Source organism: Poecilia latipinna, unplaced genomic scaffold (genome assembly GCF_001443285.1).
Source record: "Poecilia latipinna isolate Pla-1442-1.1 unplaced genomic scaffold, P_latipinna-1.0 Scaffold103, whole genome shotgun sequence".
NCBI lineage: Eukaryota > Metazoa > Chordata > Actinopteri > Cyprinodontiformes > Poeciliidae > Poecilia > Poecilia latipinna.
This window is the reverse complement of record NW_015112719.1, coordinates 136,564-156,462: the sequence shown is the minus strand read 5'-3', so window position 1 is coordinate 156,462 and position 19,899 is coordinate 136,564. Positions and strand designations below refer to the sequence as shown.

Here is a 19,899-nt window from a genome sequence, read left to right as displayed (position 1 = left end):
CGATAAAATATTCACTAAATAAACAAATAATTAGGAAACAAATAAATAGAACTTCTCTTTTTAGTTTGATATACACATTTTGGTGAATTAAAAGGCTTCTCCAAATGCCGCCGCTCGACGCTTGTCCCGGCATCGGGCAGCGTGCTACAGATGGCCACGACTCACCAGACTGTCAAATGGCACCTAACGAATCTCAAAAAACAGGTCACAGCATTCAGAAAATATCATTGGACAAAGAAGAAATCACAATCAGAAGAAAACATGTCTGAGGAGTTTTTTTTTTTTTCCTTTTTTTTTTTTGTACTAAACGGGAACGCTCCTGGTGCTTTTAACACTTCTATACATCAACAAAGTTTGTAGGTTCATAATGCTTTTGCAGTTTTTTTTTTTTTTTTTTTTTTAAAATTGGCAGCCCCTGTCCAGTGTGATGACTGCTGTTTAGACCAAGTCTGGCCAACCTCGGACCCAGTGACCACCGAGGCCATCTGCTGCAGCTGGGGCGAAATGAAAGGCACCGGAGTTTTCTGTGGTTCAGTGAAGCTGTTATTTCGTTCATGTGGAGGAGATTCTACTGGATTTCTATTCAAACTTAGGGATTTGGAACCGGATTGTTTGTTTTTTTTCCTAACGACAAATCAAACACTATACCACTGGCAGCAATAACATCAGGCAGGTTTCAGTTCAAGAACTATACAGGTGCATTTTTAACAAATTAAAATAATAACAAAAAAGGTTTATTTAAGCATAGACAAGACATGATGCATTGTGTTTCCATTAATTCCGGTGATATCTTACAGCCAAAGTAAAACACAAAATTCAGTTTCTGTGTAATTTCAAATAGTACATAAAGATCAATTGTTTTAAGAAAGAAATTTAAATATAGAAATGTTAAACGATGGCTTCCAAAATCACGGTGAAGACCACATGAAGAATCTGGCCTTTTCTGAGTGGAGTAACTAAGCTAAGTGGAAAAGTTAAGTGGAAGAAAAAAGTGTAGTAGAAGGTACACAACAGGCTACAACTCTCACATTCCAAAGCCATCAGCGGTTAAAAAGCCCTGTTTTAGGAAAGGAAATAAGTAAACTTTAAATGTCACTTTGAAATTGAAGTTCAGTGTAACGTTTCCAGTGATTATTTGAGGAGCCATATCCTTTTTTTTTTTTTTTTTTTTAAAGTCCAAAGTCGAAGAGCCTAATGGAGATCTAGAGTCTATTTTCCAGGAGAATTTTGTTCCTGCCCGCACTGCCAAACGTTTTAACACCTGCTTTAATGGGCAGGTGCCAATCGAGGGCATCACTGCCCTCGATTGGTCAGCAGACGGACCTGGCCTGGATCCCACAGAGAATCTAGGGAGGATCTCTGAGAAATCAGCATTTTTCTGTTTTTATTAGCCGTAAGATAAAAACGTGAAAATTAACAGAAATAAATGCTTGAAATATCTCAGTGTTTGATGAATCTATGAGTTTTAATTTTTTTTGTTGCATTTAATAAATAAAAAAAGACATTTTTCAATAATGTTGAAATGTTTTTTTAGATGCACCTGTAATCTGATTGAAAATGAAATAAGGGTGTGGGGGGGGTGAGATGGTTAGATTGGTGAGAACAGCATATCCAGCAGCTGAACCCAACCAGAAAGCACTTCAAATTTAAAGAGCACACAACTGAGATCGAAACAAAAAACAAACAAACACCGTTCAGGCACTAAATATAAAAATCACGATCCACATTGTTTGGTAAAAATATATGACAAGGAAGCTGAGATTAATTCAAGAACAGCAAAAGAAGAACTGTAACCATGTCGGAGACACAATAAGGTTTTTATAACTTAAACCAAGATTGAGGGCCTTTTTAAAAGTTTTAAATAGAGTAGTATTCTTTAATTCATCAAGTTGAGAGAATGTGGAGATGAACCATTACAGTTTTTTCATTTTCTCATGTTTTAAGCCACAGTCTCCACTTATTGCCTGAACTTGAACAGTTTTTTTTTTTTAAGAATAAAGTGGGTACAAAAAAAGGTTAGAAAGAAAGAAAAAAGAAAAGGCCTTCAAAGCATAGTTCATTTATCTTTTTGAGACTTTTAACAATTCCCAACAAATAAAACTAGAAAGCCAGATCTAAGTGTGGACAGTTTCTAGATCTGGTCAAATATTTCAAGACAGCACGATCAGAGCGAGAACCTGGCTTCCTTTTCAAAACTCCCCCCAACAAACGAACAACACCGTCGAGTCCGCTGACTCGCTAACGTAAATCACACAATGTATTTGCACTTTCCCACCCTATTCAATATTGAGGCCCATCTAAGTTGAACAACAAAAAAAAAAAGTCAAGCCACCTGTGCACTGTTAGCAAGACAAAGGTTTGTAATTACAGCAAATACAGTGCTACTACTCCCCCTTTTCTTTAACACAAATATTCAGCCTACAGAGAATACAAAGAATAAAACAAAACAACCAACTTTCTGCTCTTTCTGTACAGTAGGTTTGCACTTTGCAGTGGGATAATTTCTGATTTATCATCAGATGCCATTACATCGTACCCATAAGCACTTTAAACAGAAATGCAATAAATATCAATTCAATAAATAAACATTTTGTGGAGAAATGTTACAGACGAGCATAAAAAAAAAAAAAAAAAAAAAACCCGGCAAAAATGTGTGTAGCAACAAAAACAAAAAAATTCCACATAGAGGTTAATCTCAATATTCCCCACAACGTAGAAGGCTAAAACAGTTCAAGTATAGTTGTAGTCTAAGGATTCAAAGGTTACAATACAATGCCTGGCTAAAGTATTTATGCCTCTCACACCAATTCCACATTTTGTCGGATTACAAACACAAACTTCTTCATATGTATTTGGGATTTTATGTAATCCACTAAAACAAACTGGTGCATAACTGAAGTAGGAAGAAAATGATATAAAAAAATCAACAGAAATCTGGAGTGTGTGTGTGTTCACCCTGATACCCCTCAATGATATCCTGCAACTGATGCGTGAGCTTGTCTAAAGGCGAACTCTGGTCCAGTTGTGGTAGATGTGGCGGTTCGTTTACGGTGTGAATGGGATTTGACACAGCCACCATGTGTGGGCTGCAACTTTGAGCCAAACGCCTTCTCATAGTCAGGTTTGCATTATGGGACGCTGCAAAGTAAACAAGCTAACAAAAAAAACCCCACAAGTCTTTTTTGTAAAGCATAAAAGCCGCCATGCAACATTCAAAAGCATTCTGCATACTGCTCAGATAATTCTTGCATGAAACAGTAGCCAGAAACACACTAATGATTCCTACCAGCTCAGAACACAGTGACTGCTTCCTGTACTTGCATTTAGGTTAAACACATGCAACCAATAAACAGACTGAATGTAGGTTTAGAGTTGTTGTTTTTTTTTCCTAAAAGTTAAACTCATCAAGTGATTTTGACCAAAGTAAACGAGCTACAGGTGTGAAACCACCTGCGAAGAAGAATGGGCCGAAAATCCAGTCTTAAGATTGTCAGAGCTGGTAGAGGAAAACCCAACAGACATGCAGCTCTACATGCAGCAAAAGACAAATCAGCAGGACAACAATGCAGGCCACACTTTTCAGATGTGTAAACTCCAACCCATCTACAATTATGCACCAGTTTAGGTTTTGGAGAGCTCCAGACAGAAAACAAAGTGAAGTTTGCCGTAGTACGGTTTCAAAATGTGAAAGGAGGCGAGGATACTTTGGCAAGGCGCTGCAGTTCCCAAGCTGTTCATATTTCACAGTCAATGGAGTAATTACAGATGAGCTACCAAAAGAAACATTCACGTCTTAACAATCGGATCAAACACGTAAAAAGCAACAAATATATGTAGTGTATCATCATTTTATATACTATACATATATATATATATCTCTATATATATATATTTATATCTCTGAATATTAGAAAATATCTACTTTTGGTCCACTGTACAAAGATGGTCTCTAAACAGGGAACAAAGGGTTAAGCATTTTATGGGCTAAAAACTGAAATCAAAGTACATCAGAGGTGAGAGAAAAGCAATGCAGGTTTTCTCTTCGTGTTGAGATTTGTGCAGTACAGTGGTGTGTGTGCATTAAGGTTTGGTGACTGTGCTGCACGCATCAAAGGGTTGGCACCACCGGTTTGAGGTAGGGTGACTGATGGATGTGTTCCCAACACATACACACACGCACGCACACACACACAAGCACACAAGATGAAGGGCGTATGAGCACATAAAAAGCACAGCGCAGACCCAAGAAAAAGTCAAAAGACACACCCACGCAAAACACACGCTCACTTCATCCGATGACAAAGGCTAAATGCGAGAAATAGGCCTCAAGAAGGCAGAGCGAGGGCAGGACAAGGCTAAGACTGTGACTGTGACTCAGATAGGTTCAGAAGAAAACAAATAAACAAAAACAACAACAAAGAACTGATGAGCCAGCCCAAATCCAGCCACGAGTCACCAGAAACCAAATCTGCGGCTGGGCAACCTCAGGTCAGGACTACGCGGACGAGCTGCATTTAAGGATAAGGCACTATGATAAAGCCGAGGTACATTAAATCCCTGACATTCTATATAGATTTTTTTTTTCTTTCCCATTTTTAGTTTTTTTTTTTTTTTAATTCTGCGTCGCGACATGGCACTGCGGGGACAGGGAACAGCATCCGTGTGTGGCATCGAGAGACTCGCGCTTAGCCTCCTCTGTTGGTTGAATTTTTTGGTCCACTGCAAACGTAAGGAATTTCATGAAGTGAGAAGAAACTTGTAAAAGCAGGGAAAACGGCTGCCAAGAGTCTTTCAAGATCACGTCACGTAAACCACATTACGAGGCATCTAAAAGGCAAGCACTATGCACGCGGTGCATAAAAAAAAAACTTCCCCCCTCCCCATTTCATCCCGAATCTCATCTGTATACACAAAAGCAGCAGTACAGGTTTTTTTTTTCTTTTACTTCTAATATCACTAAAAGATGCAAGTGTTTTTGTGCAAGTGGCTACCATACAACTGTCAAACCGAAGTTTCCCCATCATTTCTAGAATCTGACCCTTTGTTGTCTAGCTACATACAATACTCAGAAACGTCTCGCTCAATCGGAAGTCTATCAGCGTTGTTGACAGAAATCAGAAAAGACAAAGAAATTCCATGAAAAACAAACCACAATGATAGCACCATGAGTTTGGAGTAGTGTCGATCGAAAAAAGAACAGCAAAACTATGTACAACAGGTGGAGATTTTGAGTGATTCGATGCGTTTTGCTCTACTGGGACTAGTGACGTGGATTTGAGCTCTGAGACATCAGCAGTTTGAAGGGATAAAACCCGTCCGCATGGACAGACGGAAGCCTTAAGTCGCGTCTGAAGAGGAAACATTTAACGGCGCACTCGAGTCCCTTTTCCTCCAGGTCCCTTCCACAGACTGAAACAAGGCGACTACACATCCAGAATCCAAACAGACAAGGACAGAGCACATCCTGGCCGGAGTGTCACTCCTCCACCCGCTACGCGGGGCAGAGCGCAAACAGAGACAACGCATGTAAAAAGATGCAGACATCTAGACGTAAAGAGGGAGAGAGAGACGTGGAGAGTGGGACGGTAAAACTAGGCAGACAAGGTGAAGCTGTGCCCTTTGACCCTCAAACGGAGGCATACGTGTTGCCTGTGGTGCTGCAGTGGCGGATGGTGGGAGTCCCAGCAGAGGGCGTTAGGATGTGTTCGGTGTGGTCCTGCAGGGGCTGCTGCAGCGAGTGGAGAACACTGTGCTGGACGACACCCACCACAGGGTGGGACCCGTCCTCCAGCGCCCCGACCTGGATCACTTGGATTACCTCGTGCTCCGGCTTCTCGCGCTTGGCGAGAGGTTCTCCGGAGTCCTCTGTGTCCTCTTCCAAGTCACTGTCCATCCCGCTAGTTTCGTCTGGGCAGAGCAATGTAGCACATGGACAAAAGAGAAAAAAAAAAAAAAAAAAAGTCCTCAGCGTTGTATTCTTGGATCAAATACTTCAAAGTTTACAGAAAACATTAAAACCCATGCTGCAGCTGTCTGATTGACTTTTGCAGTAATCTGTGACTAAAGATAAATCTTCATATGTTCTTATCTTAAGATCTTGCTGGGAAATTAATCCTTTCACCGTAGAAATCTTCTTCAGATGACAGAAGACTGACTTTGTAATTGTCTCTTTACGTGTCTTTGAAGGTTCAGTGCCGAGTCCATCACTACACCCAAATTTTCACAAGTTTTTAACTATAAAAACTGAGGCCGCATGCTGAAAAACACGTCTGGTTTGCTAAATATGTTTGTGTTGACGGGGTTTCTGTCTGGAAAAGTCTGGCATTTTTAAATGGGAAACATGTAGGAATCCAATTTCTTGCTACATTTTGCTTGTTTCAAAGACTCTTTCTAAAATATGTATTGTCCAAGGACTTCAAAAGTAACATTATTTTGGTCTATATATCTCATTCTAATATTCACAGCTTGCCTTTCTGTTTATTATAGTTGTGCATTCTCTGTATTCTTTTTCTCTTAGCCTTGAATTTCTTGTTTTAACATAATTAGCTGAATTAAATCTGTGCAATCAAGTTTTCAGACATTTTTCGGTTAACAATAAGCAAAGTATATGATAAAGTGGAGTTCATTGTTTTGTGCTGTCTAGTTATTTTTGGCTTACCTTTATCGATGCTAGCAAGGGATAAGGTGTGGAGGTTGTCAAACTGAAATAAGAGAGCGATAAATAGAGAAGATATTAGCGCTTGGTAAAGATGTATCCAAAACAGATATTTAATATCAAGAATGGTAGATTAATAGACAGAATCCTAGGAGAGAGAATACAAGAGAGCAGATGCTGCAGCTGTACCTCGCCCATGACTCCAATGGGCGTCTCTCCAGTAGCCTGAGCCACCCGGTGTTCCACAAGGTAGAACATGTACTCGTCATACAGGAGGCGGATCAGGTGGAAGGAACCGAAACTGGCAGCACTACGCAGGGTCAGGTCTCTGATCACCATAGAACTACACAGAAAAAAGAAGACACCTTAACGCTCAATGTCTCAGTGCTGTAAAACCTCAATGAGCCTGAACGCTGGAGGCCTTCCCAGACCTGTAGAAGGACCACTTCAGCAGGAACTGCCTGGCTGCCCTGGGGAAGCTGGGCCGGTGCTCGTAAGGCTTGAGCACCTGGGTGACCACGTTGTCCAGCCAGGCTGCCCACTGCTCCAAAGAGCTCTGCTGCTGCAGGGTGGCCTTGAAGTCCTGCTCCAAGTGCTGGACCACGCCCTCCTCGCACTGGCACACCCAGGACGCCTGCTCCTGTACAGCAGCAGGAGGAACAAACCGGATTTGGGGGGGGTTTAGAAAAGACACGCGTGACGGAGACGAGCGCTCGGGACTGCTCGGACCTGTACGTTGGCAAAGTCAACACGGTTGAGATCACTCAGCATCTGGTTGATTTGGGATGTGTTCTGCAACACAGCACGTGCCGCCTGAGCCAGGTGGTTCAACGATGTATATCTGCGCAACGTTTGCGCAAAGGCACTAACAGCGGCAATCTGCGACACGAATGCACACAAGAAGCTCATGTTATGGACAAATAATAACTTCAAGTATAAATTTAACAAATTTACTATGAGTATTACAGCAAAGTGCACCTTGGTCTGGATCATTCTCTGTGGAATGGCATTCATGGCATTACTAAGCCAACCTTCCAGGCTTTTGGCAAAGTTGCGAATGGCTTGAGTCAAGGCACCTGGGAGCAAAAGAACCGCAACAGTTACTACATGACCAGCTTCATCAGGTAAATCTGAGAGGTGTCTGTGACTGTGGCTCACTGGGAATGGGTCTCAGGACATCAGGAATCAGGATCTCCACGAGGGCCTGGTACATTAAATGGTCACAGGTGCTCATCCACTTAAGAACGGCCTCGTTCCTGCACAGCGCCAAAAGCTGTGCTCGAGGGAGCCGTGCTTCAATCTCGCTTATGCTGCTGCAGAACGGAGCAAACCTCAGTTACAAGTCATTCCTCTAAAACAATCTGATTAACCTTGAAATAAATGCAAACCCATGCAGCAAGGCACGTCTCAAAGAGCCAGTCCCCACCTGTTTTCTGTTACGGTGGCGCCCTCTACTGTGTCAGGAGGAGAATAACGCCAGAACGTCTGCCACAGCTTCTCTATTAGACTGAACTGGAGGTTGACAACAACATCCAAGATAGCCTGAAACACATCGAGAAAGTTTTTTTTTTATTTTTTTTTTTTAAATAAAAACTTTATAGCTTATGAAAACAAACACTTTTAAATGTCTTCATAGGAGTGCTTTTTCAGCTAAACGGGATGAACATCAGGGGAGTTCTGACACAAAACATCAAACTAGTTAGAAAAAAACCCACTAAGCTAGAAATATCTACAAACTAAGTTTTTGACCTAATTAGTCAATTGTTTAAAAGATGTTTGATATTTATAGTATTAACTGCTTTTACCAATAAGGTTAACTTTATGATAGAAAACAGACTTAGAGAAAGGACAGCAAAATGAATAAAAAAAAATCCTTGAAAATAATTTAAATGGCTCCACTAAAGCAAGATTATTAAAATTAATAACCCAGACCTGTTCGTGGGTTGCTCATCTTTAAGAAAGGTGTTATGATTTGCTACCCTTTCACAGAAAACAAAGACTCTCCTTCGTCTCACCTCACAGTGCTCTCTGTAAAGGGACTGTAGAGCTTTCACATCCTCTGGACTGATGTTCTCCATACTGCTCTGTCCCAGGTCCAGCTCTATAAAGTCAGGGAGTGCCCGCGATGCATCTGTTGGGGAAAAAAAATAAATAAAAAAATTGTATAAGCACTACATGACTCAAAATGAGCCACAGAGTCACATTATCTGTGAAGAAAAACTAAGAAAAAGTTCACCCTCGCTGCTTTTGTTGAGTTAAATATCCCATTTGTTTCTATTTTATACATTTCGAACGTCAGGTGCCATTTTAAACATCGCAAATTACGTTTCGCTTTGTTTACGATGACTGATGTCGTAAAACGTACCGTGACAAAATAATTTCCCTCTCGGGGAAAGTAAAGTATCTAATCCAATTTAATGCAATTAGACAGATAATTTTTGTTCCTATGACTGATGATCATAATTATCTTAAAAAAAAATAAAAAAAAAACAATTCAGCGATTTAGCTTAGTTGAAAAGCTGCTGACCTAGAAACTGCTGGTGGTGCTGGCTCTGTGCAATGACTGTCTGCTCTGCCGCTCCAGGATGGTGCTGCCCCCCGCTTGTGTAATTGTCTCCGGAGCCACTGTCGAACTTCTGCACTGGCTTGAACCTGAAACCACATGGCAAAGCTTATTATTTCTAACCACTATGATTTGTATCACAGCAGGTGCTGCAGGACGAATGGGTCCTACCTCTGTTTCTGCTGAACTGGTTGCTGCCTGAGCGCCATGTACTGCATGTCTTCTTGAAGTCTGTTGAGCGGCGAGTCTGGTTTCACTCGTATACCGTAGTAATGGTATTTTGAGTTCCCTCTGCAAAAACAAAACCGGAAGAAGTTGATGTACAGCGAAGGTTTTAAAATAAACCTGAAATCTTGAAAGGACGCAAACTGAAATATTAAACCGAGACAAAAAAAAAAAAAAAAAAAAAAAAAAAAAAAAAAAAAGAGCCGACCTCGTCCCGAGGCGCCTCGTACGGAGTCCCATAAAGATGGAGCGAATGAGTTTGCCAAAAGATGCTGCATTTACAGGGTCTAGTTTCTGCTCCTGGCAGTGCCGCAGGTAATGATTGTAGAGGGTGGACCGCGGTAGACTAACTCCCTCTGCTGTCTCGTAGTTGTCCAGCAGCCATTGGAGCTACAAGAGGAAAAGATGTACCTTTTAACTCACCTCTGTACACCATTTCACAAACCCCCCACCCCCAAAAACTTCTGGTTTCATTCTGTAAACTTGATGCTGCTCCATGGCAGCTTTGCAAAAGCTTCTATTGCAGCCATGGACTTGAAAAGCAACACTAACATAAACCTGCGAGCACCACAACACACGTGGATCTACAAAGATGAGAAAAGGGCAGAACAGCGAAAGAGGGAGACTTGCAAAAGTTCAGGTTAGGCAAGAGCGTGCGTTCAGGAAAGCAACTTACATGGCTGTTGAGCAGCGAGCTTCTCTGACTGGATAAACCCTCAGATTTTTGGAGCGTCTCAATCGCCATTTCAATCTGATAAACCACGAAGCACAGGACAACAAAATGTAAGAGGGGGAGGAAATCAAAACTGAAGCAAGAAAACTAAAGAGCTCATTCAAACACTTTACTGGCATTACGCAAAAATAAATAAATAAATGAATAAGTAAATAAATAAAGAGAGCCTAGTAAAGATCCCAAAGCAAGCACCACTAATCCCCAAGCAGAGCAGGAATACTTGACACTTGAACATTTTTTTCCTTCATAATGAAATATAAACAAACCACAGGACAGCTGGAGGGTTTGTAAAAAGAAAGTACAGCGACTTTCAAATCTAGAGATTATGAATCAGGGCATAAAAATGATCTGGTCTTGACGGTTTCTGAAAGTATGCAAGTCTAACCGAATGTGTCCAAAACACACAAAACACCCCAAATCCTCAAAGCAAAAACAAAGTCATAGTGAAAAATGAAGATAAACTTGTACATGCTGCTCCACAGGACCTAGAAGGCAAAGTAACAAGCTAGTTGTTGCAAAGCGATTGCACTTGTAAAAATAATAATGCTGGTGTATCAAGTTTGTGCTTCCACACTGCCAGGAAGGAAAGAGATCAGCAATAATCAGCAATCAATTGTTGCTGCCAATCAGTTACTGCTAAAAGTAGTTTTATATGGTACAGAATCAGGAGATGCACTTCTCTCCACTCACAAGGCATTCTCACCTTTGCTTTGCTTAATAAATGATAAAAAGCCTGAAACCTGTTGAGAGTATATCACATTTCCAGTTAGATCTTTAGTCATTTTAGAACCTGTTAAAAGACCAGATCAGATTTATCCTGTCCTGATGCATAAAGCCAAAACACTTCAAAACATGTACCATCCTTTTAAAATGCTTAAACAAAAGACTCATCAAGCACACACACACACACACACACACACACACACACACACACACACACACACACACACACACAACAGCTAAGGTTTGACCCAAGCTATGTTCAACAATTTGTATACTGGTTGTAAGTAAGATTATCCATGCCTAACGCGGCGCAAGTGTTGTGTAAATGGGTCAGAGCTGATGCGAGTAAAGCTTGGGAACTGATAACAGAACAACTGCTGCCAACAACCAATGAAAAAAGAAAGGGCATCAACTGCGAGCCATTTCTTTTTGGTTTATTTATTTTTTAATAAAAGCGTCAATAAATTTATCATTAACTTTTGTTGATGTTTAATGTAGAGACTAACTGAATCAAATAACCATGTACAACTACTTAATGACAAAAAAAAAAAGGAAATACAAATAGAGAGACACTCAAATATTTAAGTAGAAAATAAGGTGCAGGAACTAATGAGGTGCCTTTATGTCAAGAATTTATTTTATTTTTTTTACATTTTTTTAGCAAATGTAAAAATGCTCTCAAATAAACAAGTAAGTATTTTATAAATACGAGGATGTCTTATTACCACCACATATGTTTGCTTATCCCTTAATCTGTCGCAGTTAGTTTTCTAAATCCTGTAGTCCGTGATCCCTCATCCGGTGCAGTTAAGAGCGTCTCGGTCGTTTAAAGAAAAATCTGCTGAAATCAGTCTGCTAGAGTAAACTCCAAGTCTTTTCACTCCAGTCAGAACCGTGAAAAAAGTGTAATGTGTCCCCAGGTTTAGATGATTGTTTTTTTTTTTGTTTTGAGCAAATCAAGGTGATTCTGAACAACTCTCCATAAGTGGTGCTGAAACTTCAGTCATAAGCATCCAAATTAGGCTCAAATCAGAGCGTAGCTGTTGTGTTGAGTACTCCATCGTATCTGAACAGAGCATTAATTAGGAGTGTTTGCATCTGAAGACTGATTCTCTGATCATTCTGCCACAGCGCCTCATCTACTCCCCTCCACCCCCAAATAGATCAAATTAAAAATAAACATAAAGTTTTTAGGAAAATGTTTACAGCAGTTAGATCATTATATGCAGCCTTTGTAGTTTACTGAATACGTGAGCACGCAAGTTTTAATATCAAGGGCCATTTCCAAGACTGTTAAACTACTCCGGATCAGAAAACAAACACTGATGCAGAATAATGGAGATGGCGTCTAAACTGATGAGGGCAGAAAGGTTTTATTGATTTATTTTAAAATCAAGGAAGATGTGAAAGTGGCTGTAAAGACATAACTATTTAGAAGTAAAAACGCACATGCACAACCAAACACACAAATGTTTACGCGAAGGCCCCGTTCCTCCAGGTGCTGTGTCACTTACAGTGGCCGGAGAGGCTCGTGCCGTCTGGGTGGCAGGATGGGGTCCGGCGTTGTCCATCAGGTAGGCCCCAGAGCTGCTGCTGATTACCTGACCCCCTGCCATGCCCATGCTCATCCCTCCAGTGCTCCCCCCTCCGTTGTTGGTCATGCCATGAGACGTCACCACAGTGGACACCTGCGATGAGCTGCCCTGCGTGTCGAAGTAGCTCCCTCCACTGTTCTGGCTGTAGAGCTGCGGCTCCGAATACGTGTAGGTTCTTCTGTTCAAAACAGAGGTCGGCAGTCAGACAAATAACATCGTTATGACGACTATTCAAAAGAGCATCAACGCTGTTAGGAAACGACGGGCTTTTCAGGAATGATGAACACAACTTCTGTGAGTTCATATCCTGGTTATTGACCGTTTATCTGCTAATGTCCGACTTTCTTTGCATAGATGTACTGACTGAGTCGCATAAAAGGTCAGCGTTTATAATATGCATTTAGGCACATTTGGGCATTGGCTAAAAATACGATCGCCCTTACTGTGTCTGGATTATGCTTTGGTTGCAGCAAACAAAGCATTGGCAAGGGAAGCAGAATCAAAAGGTCATTTTGTTTTTCAAAATTAAATCTTTAAATTACTGTCTCTTAAGTACAGCTCATGTTTTACAAAAAACATTACTTTTCGATGTGGACAGGACAAAAGCTGTCCACATGCTTTTCTTTAAAATAGCTTCAAGAAAAGTTTCCCAACAACATGACGATGCTGCCACTACCATTCCTAATGGTGGGGATTGTGTGCTTGGGATGACCGAGCAATACAATTCTGTTTGCAGTCCAAAAATCTGACCAGAGCACAGCCATCTACATGTTTTGCTGTTTCTCCATGATTTTTTTTTTTTTTTTATACAGTCCCTTCCTTAAGGTTTTCCCAAAACAATTGTATGCACTGGATTTTATACAAGGGTGTCAGCATATAAGGAGCAGAAAATAAATCCATGCCACACTTCTGAGATTTTTATTTGATTAAAAAAAAAAAAAAGTTCTCCAACTTTTGCAAGACAGTAACATTGTTTTAGAGAACTATAAAAAAAAAACTGATTCAGATGTTCTGTTTCACATAATTTCTCCATGACTGCAGGTCTCTGGTAAGCTGCAGCAGACAGAATCTCTCAAACGGGGATGCAATATAAGGAGCGCATGCTTCAAGAACCTGTATTATGTTGACATTAGTTTGCTGCTTGCCCATCACCCCACCAGCTCCCCTTACGTAAATGTTTCAATCGGTGGCAGAAGTCTGTCTGTCCGTGTTTGTGCATACGCCGATGTGTGAGCGTTTATCACAGTAGGAAAAACACAGATTGGGCTTGTTTGTCGATTATGTGTGTAACCTTGTTTTTCAGACCCAGGGGAGCCTTTTATAGAATCGTCACTTCAAAAAAAAAAAAAAAACTGGCCTACTTGTGGTCATGTTCAAGGAACTGAATGCAAAAAAAGACATCTGACTGTAAACCTCAAGAAAGAAAAACCAGAAAGAGGAGATAAACAAAGGACAACTGTGCTTCTCTGCAACATCATGTGCTTGTGACATGAATGATCACTTGAAGAAATTTGAAAGAAGGAAAAAGGGGGGAATTCAAAAAAGGCTGAATTTCGAAGATGTGCAAGAGCAGAGCTGGGAAACACCTCGACTCACATGTTGCCGTTGGTGTAGACGCCACTATTTTCCTCCACATACTGCACCTGTGCTGGGTAAACATGCTGAACCTGTTGAACAGTCTGCGCCTGGCGAAATAAGGTGCAAAAGCTTGAAATTACTCAGCAAAATTTTGCTAAGAACTTGCAAGCGCGCAGGTGCAAATCGAGCAGAGACGTACCTGCTGCTGCTGAACAGGCACCTGCTGGGTGGAGCTGGTAGGCTGGACAGGCACGGTGGTCTGGAGAGGGACAGTGGAGGTGGAGTCAGCGCCTGCTTCAGGGGTCTGCATGGCGCCTGAATGAAAAAGAAAACAGACCTTCTGTAGGGCTGATAATAACTCACACGACTGTCTTAACCTGCAAGCTTCACAGGTGAATCAACTTTACAGCGTAATAAAGACAGTATCATGACCTTAGTAGAGTAAAAAGCTGATCCCTGATAACCAATAAGAACTTTTTCACAAATACGTCTTGCTTCTGGCTGCTTTTCAAATGCTTCATTTTAAATGAAGCAGTTGAGAAGCAAGTCACAAAATGCGTGACAGCAATACCGAGGCAAATACAGACTCGACGCCTCATCGACTTCCGTGCGCCAAAAGTCAGACCCGTCAGGTGTTACATAAGAAAATATTTGTTCGCAAACGTAAGCAATTACCCACGTTTTAGTTTGCTCAGGACGGCCAAATTAGAATCTAATCTTGGGAGAACAGGAAACATGGAGTGTCACCATAAACCTCATCTGTTTTGTCCAAATCAATGCCAGTAAAAAAAAAAAAAAAAAAAAAAAAAAAAAAAAAAAGAAAAGCGGCTCGGGCCAACTGCACCTAAACACCTGTCTCTGCCCCGCGGTACGCAATGTTCTCAGGGACTCATGCATCACCGGCACATGGACTTGTCTCCACATTCGCAGCCATAAAACAAGTTAATATTTAACTAACTCTAAATAGATGCTGCTTCGCTTTCCTCTGCCGCGCCGCACTTTTTCAGGCTCAACGTCACTTCTGACTAAACACCGTGAACAAAGAAAAACTCTCAGAGATGTTTGTGTGTTCCAAATCTAAAAAAAAAAAAAAGCCCAGCACGTCCGTGATATAATTACTTATCCTTGTTCAAGTGAACACATCTGCAGGGGAAGGACAAGAGGACACACTTAAGGTTAACCCATGTCTGCGAGTTAATAATAGTGTGGCTACCATCACCCATTCCTTCCAGGGAAAGGCCATGTCCTCCCCATCACAGTTTCCATGAACAAGCCTCTCTTGGTTAATTAAGCTGGATCTCCTTAGAGCTCTAAATCACTCCTGGGACAGCTCGCCCCTTTCCATTACCTTCAAGACTGCACCCAATTTTTTGCAGACTTTTACTTTGTTCATGTTGGGGCAGCAACATTAAAACTAGTTGTGACCTGACAGGAAATGGATAAAAAAAAAAAAAAAGAAACAAATAATAGGGGAAAATACTACTTATTATAGACCAGTCATCAAGATAACATCTTTGGAACAGTTTGGACACTTTTGGGAAGTTGTCTAGTGGGCAAAATCCACCTTCCTGCATATGTAGGTTTTACACAACAACAGTTTCAAAACTGCTAATATTTCTCTGTCAGGCCATTTCAACAGTTTAAAGTCCTTTCAACAGAATGCTAGTGAAAATAATAGCGTGACTGCAGTTTTCTCTGGTTGCATGAATCGGCCCTAATGAATCTCATTACCTGCCCATCCTTTCTGTTGCGGTACAAAAGATATCGGGCTGTTTTCCGTGGGCTGGAAGTTCATAAATAACTGTGACAAGTTTTGACGAGACCCTCCTAGAACAATTTGATATCACTAAGAGATACGATACGTTTAAAAAAAAAACCTGAAACGCATAACCTTCGACATCTTAATACAAAAAAAAAAAAAAAAAAAGGAATAAAAGGAAGAAAAAAATTGGAATCATATTCCAAAGTGTAGTTTGAAATCTAAAGTACATGGCCCCAGCCGAGTCCATCTAATTGAGAAAAGGAGCCCCTACATCACAGCACACCCTTGTTGCCTCACCTCAACCCCCTTCACAAAGACACGCACACACACAGGCACACACACCTCCTGCCACACCATTCAGGCACTCCCTTGTGGCCCACTTAAATGCCGTGCTCCACTGAGCAAGTGCAAGCCCTACAAAGACTCAGAGGAACAAAAGCCACCAAGGAGTGCAGCATTTTGCCCTGAGTTTCCTCCCTTCAATTTCTCCTGCTTACATCCCAGCCCAAAAAAAAAGAAAGAAAAAAAAAGAAAAAGAATCGTGAAGCACAAAAGGTTCACAGTCGCAGCTACCAGAAAATACAAAGGACTACAATTTGCCTAAGTAATGATCATGCATGACAAAGTTGGAGTGTAATGAGTAGCGCCAAAGACATGCAAGTACGTGAACAAGACTAGGTGCATCAGAGATGGATTTTCCTTCCTCCCCCCCCCCCCTCCAACTCACAGTGACTTGATCAGGTGTTTGTATAGCAGCGAAGCAGGTGGAGGGAGATGTAATTTGGAGCCGAAGAGGTGGAGGGTATGCAAAGGAGTGTTTGTTTTGATGGGGGTTTAAAATGACAAAAGAAACCTGGAAGTGAGTTACGAGGCGAGGCGCTCTAATGCCGATTTTAATGCAAGAAACTTTGCATCGGTATACGTCACAGCGCAAGACATATCTTACAGATTTAAATTAGACTTGGTGTGTGGAATAAAACGCAAAAAATAAAAAAAATAAAATAAAAAAAAGAATTGGCAAGAAAGAAAAGACCTTTAAATAGATGCGTGCTCGTCACTGCAGGTTCTACAGATGGTTCATATAGACATATATTTTTTTCTTTTCTTCTCTTAAATGAACAGTTTACATATCCATAAGGAAGGCTGTGGAAAATTACAAAGCAAACATGCAGGAAGGCCATGAAAATGGCTGGTGGAATAATTGAATTAATCAGGCCCTCTTTAAGTGATTGGAAATGCAACAGGATCCAGGCAGCAGGTGGCATGGTACTATTTCTGCCCTCCTGGACTACAGGTAAGTGGTAACATGATCTGATAACTGGCAGTTCCTAACATCCTGTTTTGTTTGTGTATGTGGTCAAGAGGGGCGGAGGGGCGACCCAATTTAGCTTCGATAGGCGTCAACAAATAAACATCATTTCCTTGGACTTTTTTTTTTTTTGATTCGGTTATAAACGGCTCCTGTGCCATTAGGTCCGACTAAACAGGTGTTTCTCCAACAATGAGCAGCAACACGACTCACACCTCAGATCATAACTACTTGTTCTTTGTTTACTGTTAAATAGCTCTTCTGTTCTGTCGAGGACAGATTAAGATAAATTGGGACGGTCTGGAGTCCCACGCCAGTGGAGGTGCACCTGCTCTCTCTTTCCTTCCCCTCATCTTGCAACACACACACACACACACACACACGCACACACACGCACACACACGCACGCGCTCGCATGTGCGCGCATGCACGCACACCTGTTTTCCTTCCTAATGGGAATCAGAGGGTTGAACAGGTGAACAATAGACCCAGTGGACCCAGGCAAGAGTAAATGTGATGCAACACTAAGAAACCTGCTCTAAAATAAGTCAATCAATCAATAAAAGTATTACTATTAAAATAACGAGATAAGAGAAAAAGAGAAACTGGCTCAGAATTTAACACTAAAAGTTAGGGAAACTTAAATAAAATGTACTATTCTGCTTTGAGAATAACAGAGACGTCTTGGTCAAATGGTGTTTAATTTTGATATTTATCATTCTAGGTCTACATATGTTCAGAGTTTTCAAACTAGGTCATGAATCACATTTGCTTGAATTTAAAGATTGGTATATATGTTTTTTTTTTTTTTTTTTTTTTTTCCCCCAACATAATGCAGTTTCTGTGGAACTGGTTTACTGTATGTTTAGGGGGAAAATAGCCCTTGGATTTTGGGCGACTAGAAAGAGAAAATTTGTTTATTTAACAAAGTTTAGTTTGAGAACAGTAAGTCCAATAGCTGACTTAAACCAGTTGTATGCAACATTTAAAATTTTTTTAATCTTTAAGTCAGAAAAAAGGGAAAAAACACATTTGTAAGACTATAAAGCGGAAATGAACTGATCAACCATTTCCTGTCGTATACCTGTTTCCTTTTTTTTCCTGTTCTGATCCACCGATTCAGATTTTGATCCGTTTTGATTTTTTTTAAGGACAAAAGCATAGAAAAGGCAAAATAAAATAAAATAAAAATAATAATAATAATTCAAAAGTGCTACAGATGTTTTAATAGCTGTGGTAGTTTGAAATCCAACACAAAATGTGCTAATTATGAGATCCTTCCCTTTTATGCAAAACATTTTCCATAACCTTGATTTGTGTTTTATTAAACACAAGTAAATGGCATCAGAGTACATCCTGTAGACTGATGTGTAGTGAATATGTAAAAGAATAAAGAAATTGAATAAATACTATAAAAAAAACAAATAAATCTGACTTTTTAGTAGTATATCTCTTCCTGATCACCAGTAAGAACTGGTGAAGGGAAAATTGGCCAATTCCAGTTGACTGATTGGTGCATCTTTATTATTAAATGAACTAAACCGTTATTTATGCAATTTTTATTCATCTTTGACATTTTGACAGGCTTAAATGTAACCTTACTAAAACCTGGGATTTGTGGCAATTCAGATTAATCTGGGATAAACTGTGATAGGATGTTTAGCCTACACTCTTTTCAAAAGCGAAGGCTAATTTCCAAAATTGTAAAGAAGTATGCATTTATACACATATCAAGAAAATCCGCATCAATTCAAGTCAGATTTCATGATAAACTACAAGGCAATAATGACGTTAAACAGGCTATTTGTAATTTATGCAACTCGGGATAGATAAATTATTCACTGAACGATAAATATGGAGAAATGTGAATTAATTAGGGCTTATGTTCCATTGCACAACTTAGCCCTGTGTTATCACAAAGCTTATCACAGCCATCTGATTCCACAAAGAGGGCAGATGGAGAGCTAGCGAAGCTATCTTGGTGCCTAAGACAAAAGGGAAAGTAATGGCTTAGCTATTGTCAACCAGTTAGTCAGAGCAGGGTTAGCTCACAGCACTTTCCCTTCGCTAATCGCCGTGGTGATTTCGCCCGGTTAACAAAACACAAACCACTCGAAACTCCAACTTGCAATCTCACCGCCACATTAGCCCCCAAAATGGAATACCCAACAAGCATTGTGAGGAAGGCATCGCTGGCGTTAGCAGCCTAGCAACAACAGACACCTGCTCCTGCTCCAGCTGACCAGTTAGCATCATTCACTAGCTTGAGAAAGCTGCTACCACTCAGCATGGCAACTTCAAACGGGAATATACACCTACAAAATACTCCTCTCTCTAACTAAATGCTATATTAAAGCTCTCAAATGTAGTTTCTGCTCTCCCACCACAGTAAGTATCCACAGGGAATCTTAGCAAGCAGGCTAACACGTTACAAAGAAACACCCTCGGCTAGCAAACTACCCCAGCTATTATCCAGCAGCAGACAAAACACAAACCAGAGGCGCTTTTAAATCTCCTTCAAAAAGCAGCGACGGGACAAACCAGTTGCGTTCTGGTTAACAAACACACAAACAAACAAAAAAAATTAGTTTGAAGCAAACCTGAGCTGCGGACTGGTTGATGAAGATGAGGATGGTGGAGGAGGTGGTAATGATGGAGCGAGAGGTTGTTGTTGGTGGGTTACAGTCGCCAGGACTACGGGGACTATGGCGTTGCCTCACTGGGCAACAGTTGCTATAAAACTCATCGGCTGCGCG

General features: G+C 40.8%; 1 protein-coding gene across 2 annotated transcripts; it reads right to left on the bottom strand.

The window, feature by feature from the left end:
* Nucleotides 1-293: 293 nt before the first annotated feature.
* rfx3 (regulatory factor X, 3 (influences HLA class II expression)) lies at nt 294-19,899 on the bottom strand. Of its 2 annotated transcripts, none has more exons than XM_015027472.1 (17): nt 19,744-19,899; nt 14,272-14,387; nt 14,091-14,179; nt 12,414-12,672; nt 10,120-10,194; nt 9,652-9,833; nt 9,390-9,509; nt 9,183-9,307; nt 8,671-8,786; nt 8,082-8,197; nt 7,814-7,968; nt 7,634-7,731; nt 7,385-7,534; nt 7,087-7,295; nt 6,845-6,998; nt 6,659-6,701; nt 294-5,907 (listed from the first exon to the last, which is right to left on the bottom strand). In XM_015027472.1, exons 2-17 carry the CDS (start codon nt 14,380-14,382, stop codon nt 5,627-5,629), a joined length of 2,283 nt encoding a protein of 760 aa, XP_014882958.1. In that variant the 5' UTR covers nt 14,383-14,387; nt 19,744-19,899; the 3' UTR covers nt 294-5,626. The 2 variants fall into 2 exon arrangements, with proteins under 2 accessions (XP_014882958.1, XP_014882961.1); XM_015027475.1 differs by having other exon boundaries at nt 12,414-12,669.